This window comes from Oryza sativa, chromosome 3 (assembly GCF_034140825.1).
Source record: "Oryza sativa Japonica Group chromosome 3, ASM3414082v1".
NCBI classification, from domain to species: Eukaryota; Viridiplantae; Streptophyta; class Magnoliopsida; order Poales; family Poaceae; genus Oryza; species Oryza sativa.
The window spans coordinates 12,569,686-12,575,016 of NC_089037.1; the positions used below are offsets into that span (position 1 = coordinate 12,569,686).

General features: G+C 44.2%; 1 protein-coding gene and 1 long non-coding RNA gene across 6 annotated transcripts; one reads left to right on the forward strand and one right to left on the reverse strand.

Moving 5' to 3' along the window:
* The first annotated feature begins 421 nt into the window (after window positions 1-421).
* Window positions 422-1,000, forward strand: LOC9266629 (uncharacterized). Its single transcript, XM_015774754.3, has one exon. The coding sequence runs from the start codon at window positions 520-522 to the stop codon at window positions 781-783; it is 264 nt and encodes an 87-aa protein (XP_015630240.1). The 5' UTR covers window positions 422-519; the 3' UTR covers window positions 784-1,000.
* A 943-nt stretch (window positions 1,001-1,943) lies between these two features.
* Window positions 1,944-5,331, reverse strand: LOC4332769 (uncharacterized). Of its 5 annotated transcripts, none has more exons than XR_010740027.1 (7): window positions 4,708-5,331; window positions 4,177-4,330; window positions 3,650-3,687; window positions 3,163-3,276; window positions 2,900-2,983; window positions 2,492-2,681; window positions 1,944-2,247 (listed from the first exon to the last, which is right to left on the reverse strand). It is a non-coding gene; the product is annotated as an uncharacterized lncRNA (long non-coding RNA). The 5 variants fall into 5 exon arrangements; XR_010740025.1 differs by having other exon boundaries at window positions 3,163-3,297; XR_010740026.1 differs by having other exon boundaries at window positions 4,171-4,330.

Genomic DNA, 5,331 nt, shown 5'->3' on the forward strand with positions numbered 1-5,331 from the left:
GAGCGCGCGAGCGAGCCTACACTGTCACGACGGCCTGCCTGCCGGGACAGATCGATCGATCTGCAGATGGATGGAGGCCATCAGGCCAAGCTTAACCCGGACACGACGGGACGCGTTTTTTTCCCGGCTCTACCTCTGCAAGCAATGCATATGCAGATATGCTATAGTACCTACCAGCGGTTTGTCCCGATCGTGCAAGAGCGTACGTACGCACGCGCGTGTTGAAAGGGTTGCACGCACGATTTCCACGCACGCGTACGTGCGTGAATCGCGGTGCAACCAAGTGTGTGCGTGCCCATGATTTTGTCGCGGCTTTGCTAACGCCGGCCTACGGTGATTTGCCTCCCTTGGAAGCTTCACTCCTGACCAATGGTTCCAAATGCCCAAGAATAGGTAGGCCCAGCTGAAATGCCAACACATAATAGCCCCCCTCCGCCATGGCCCAACACAAGCCTTCCCCAATTAAACCTGCCGGATCGATCCGATCCGATCACGACGGGAGAATCAACCGGGATCGCAATGGCGTCGAGGAGAGCCGCGGCGGCGGCGCTGCTGCTGGTCGCGGCGGTGGTGGCGGCAGCGGCGGTGGGCGCTGGCGCGGAGGGGGAGGAGACGACCGGCGACGCCGGCGAGCTGGACTGCTTCTGCGACTGCATGAAGAACCAGTGCATGACGCTGGGCGCGGCGCCCAACAAGTTCGACTGCGCCGACGCCTGCACCCAGGGCTGCACGCAGATCGGCAAGCCGGGCCAGCCCAGCGACAAGGACTTCTGCGGCTTCTGATCCGACCGATCGAGCCCCGCCTCCCAGCCCCAGCCCACGGTGCCGAGAAGGCCGGACGGTCTCGGTGGTCCGGCCCATCTGCCGCATCAGTTTTCTGTTCTTCTGTTTTTTTTTTTTGAACATGTTAAGAATTGTATACGAGATCTGAGGGTTTAAACCACACACCCTTCGTTGTATTATCAAGTACATCTCTATGCGAATCATTCCTTATTGGGCCGTTTTTGAGGGTATGCTACTATTTTTTAAAAGTAAATTTCATAAAACTACACGTTTTGTGGTCCAAGTTGCAGAAAATCACACACACTTTGACACTTGGCATTTAAGTACATATGTTTTGGTAGTGTAGTTTCACAAAACCACACTATCGATGGATGGATTCACCCACAAGATGATGTGACTGTTTCACCTAGGACGAGGACATGGCATCGTATTAACAGCCATCACACGAAATTAATAGGATGCCACGTCCTCATCTTATATGGAACAACCACATCATCTCACGGGTAAATTCATTCATCAATAGTGTGGTTTGTGAAACTAAACTACCAAAACATATGTACTTGAGTGCCAAGTGTCAAAATGTGTAAAAAAACATAAAACATAAAATGTTTTCTGCAATTTGAACCATAAAACATGTAGTTTTGTGAAATTTACTCTCTTTTTTTTTTGCCAGCGGGTGTTATGAACGTTAAGACTGAGGAATCGTTTCATTACCTTGGATGTACGTTTGTTTAAAAAAAAGGAAAAGAAAAGAAATACTCCCATTCTCATAATTCCCATCACTTTAAGGATTCCAAACACAATTCTTCATTGAGGAATCCAAGCAATTCAAAATTTTAAAATCCACAACTAAAATGGATTCAAAAAAATCGTTTGACCTAACCATAATATTTGCTAAAGAACCTAAAAAATATAAATCCTTACAATTTGGAATGGATACATTTATTTGCACGACACATTTATTTCCAGGTTCGCAGGAAGCTGAATACATGGTTGCCTGGTTGGCAGTTTGCCAATGCCACCCTTGCTCTCATAGTTTGGATACTAGTTAACGTGCACATGCCAGGCACGTCAACATATATTGAAGAGTATTGTTTACACTAACAATGAAGAGGAAAGAAATATGAATTCAGTTTTGTAGAGGCTAGAAGATTCAATCCTGGATAAAAGAAACAATGCATATTATGAGATTTAAACTGAAAGGCGAAGTTATAAAGTAGCGTAAAAAAATTAAATGGAACATTTGAGATGTAAACAGAAATCTCAAATTATTGTCCTTTTATCTCAACATAACCACTTTACAGATACCCAAGCTGTAATCTTTGTTATACTCATGAAACTTTGAGTACTTCAGGCAATCAGTAATTTCATCCACAATGGGCACCACCAGAAACTTGGCAAGTCCATGGGCGATGGCTGCGAAACATGGGTGGCGGGTTACATCTTCAAATTTCGTCAAGGAACCTGTCAAAGTTCATCCATAAGCTTGTTATGATATTTTTGTCTAGAACATGTAACAGTTTTCCTATTGCAAAAAACAGATAGAAAACTTGCAAATACCAAGTTGTGTTTTCATTAAAAAAAACGAGTTTGGTGATTGGGAGTAGAGAAGAAAACCAAGCTTAAAATGTGAATGTAATTGCAGAGAATGAAATTGTGGTGTAAGCATTGAAACTGCAAGCAAAGCACTAATTAACTCGAGTGTTACCTGTGTTCTAATTCCATTACTAATTACATCCCCTTCACTGACCAAAACTTATAGTCAACCTTGAGCAGGATGAGCTGCTACAGACCCATGGAAGATGTGCTCCAATATGAAGGACCATCATAAGCAAGGTAGAGCTATTTGTTTTTTCTTCAATTTAGTGAGTCCTACTTTTAAGTGTTTAGGATACTGCCTGCCACACCATGTAAATAAATTTAAGGGAAAAAGGAGGCAGGACAAAGATGAGCATTTATAATGCAAACTATTAAAAATCACAATTCGTGGACATGTGCCATCAAATTTGCTTGGAAACTCTCTCTGCTAGTCTGATTCATCATTGTTAGTGTAAGAGCAGTTAGTGAGAATACATATGCTACCCGTGCAATCACATTGAGATAATAGAGAACATACTTGCAACACTATATGCGATGACAGCTACGGAAGAGTCTCTCAGTGCAAGCATAGGGGGGCAAAGCTTTTATACTCTATGCAGCCCTGATACAAAAACAAAATAAAATGATCACACATAAAATCAATAATCAAGCATCTAGGAAACTAATCAGATTGTTAGCTGGAGCACAGGGGGTGCCATTCTTCCACCATCAGGATTTGATCTTCCTTGTCAACAAGCAATTATCCCACAGCGTGTACAGATCAAGTGCTAGCAACATAACCTGGAGAAAGATTGGGGCAGGTTGGGGATGGTAGCTAGCGGTGAGTACGGGCTCCGGTCACCGGTTGGAGTCACAACAACACCAAAATGAAGCAGACCAAGGCCAGCTTTCAGACTCCAGATGAACATATGGCAACTTTAATTTGGTCAGTTTTGCCCTCCAATTATTGTGGATAATACTATAAATTAAATATTTTGAGAATAAACTTAACAAATAGTAGAGCTTAAAATAAATGGACTAAAAAAATCAATTTCTGGAGCTATCCATATTCCACTATAGGAACTAAATTCTAGATCACTCAACTCAACTCATATGTCATTTGCAAACATCTCGACCTTCTACATACAAATCTAAAGATCCACTTGTACTAATTCAAGTTCATTTGCCAAGCATATTAAACGGATAGCAAATGCCAAGATGCAGTATGAAAATAGCCACAAAGAATGGACTGAAATCACTGGATTTTACATGGGTGTAAAATTGGTACCCTTTTGTTGCTTTCAGATCTCATAAGCTGATGTTCTACTGCAGAAAGGAACCAAACAGAATTTTGTCAGACATCAGCGTAAGAAATTAAGAAGTAGGTGGCACTAATAGAAATTAAGAGGGCTAGCTGTGCGAACTAAATCTTACTATTATGCCTTGACTTGACAATCCTAATTGATTTTACTACTATATTACAAATTAACTTTTTTCTAAGAAAACACACATTTATCTAAGTAGACATTCTAATATTGGACTTCTTGAGAGAAAAGATTTTATTTCTCAAGAGAAACCTGTACTAATTTACTACACTCGAAATTACTTGTGCTCTTGGATACATTTTCATGCAAAAATTTACAGGCACAATGTATGCAAAATAGATAAAATCCGTATAATACTACCCTGGATTTGAAGAACGCTATGACACTGATAAAAGGAAAATAAAAACATTGTTTCTCCATGAATAGAAATCCCCAACATTCACAAATAGCATGAAAAAAAATTAAGTGCAAGAAACCGACTTGCCTGTACCTTGATCTGGACAGCATGTGCCTCACTCCACGCATCAATCAAACCAAATGAGACAAGTCTTCAGTAGGTGGGTTGGAGTGGACTGCTACCTCATGCGTGACCTGGTTGTATCATTGACGACCGGCTGAAGAGACGGGATATCCAATGGAGATCACTGCCAACACAAACTACTTCAGTTCATTAAGTCCTTCCATAAGCATGGAAAATATGATCCAAAATGGTGGCAGAACATGCAAACTGGAATTGCGGGAGCCTCAATGGATGACCATATGTTCAAAAGTTTTGCTTAAATTGACGAAGTTCAGTAGAAATAGTGTTTTGTACCTTCAGAATTACACTACTACAAATGCAAAGGTTAAGTAGAACACATCAAGAACCATTGAATTGTTAATTTGAAAGCAGTAAACAATCAACCTGAAATTTGGTTAGTATGACATCAATACAAATAGTCAAATTGTAAACAAGAGATGATGCTAGTGCTAGTTAAACATTTCATCAAACACATTGCAAGCATGAATATGGAACATCAACCTCAACTGTTGTTGGTGTCCTTATCTGCTAGCATCGATGATGTCCAGCGGCCCTGGTCCTGTGCCCTTGTTCCAGCGCATCCCTGATAACAACAACAACGAAAAATCATATAGGATGTTGACGATGGCAGCAGTGGTGGCGCGGGTGCGGTCCTAGGGGTCCTCGGCTCTGCCTCCGGTCGGCACCCTCTCATGCGACCGCGCCAGCGGACTGCTCCTCCCTGGAACGTCTGTTGACGCTCGCCTCTTGCCCAGTCAACCTCGCCGACGCTGACGTCCTCCTGGCTTCATCTCTCCACCGCCCACGGGCCATGCGCAGCGACCTCTAGCCCTCCTCCAATGGCCCCCTCTCCTCCTCCTAGCAAGAATCTCCGCCACCTCATATCCCCTTTCCGGCGGCGACGCCTGGATGTCCGGCCTGCGCACGCGAGGAGGCGGCGGGGTAGGGCGAGCAGACCCCGCCTCTCTTTCCTCTCCATCACGGCGCGGCGCGAGCAGGGAAGCAGGCAGCGGTGGGTAGGGTGAGGCGGCTCCGGCGGGCGAGCACGTGAAGGAGGCGAGCAGCTCCGGCGGGAGGCGGCGGCAGCGGGCTGGCGCGCGCTAGGAGGAGCTGAGCGGCTCCGGC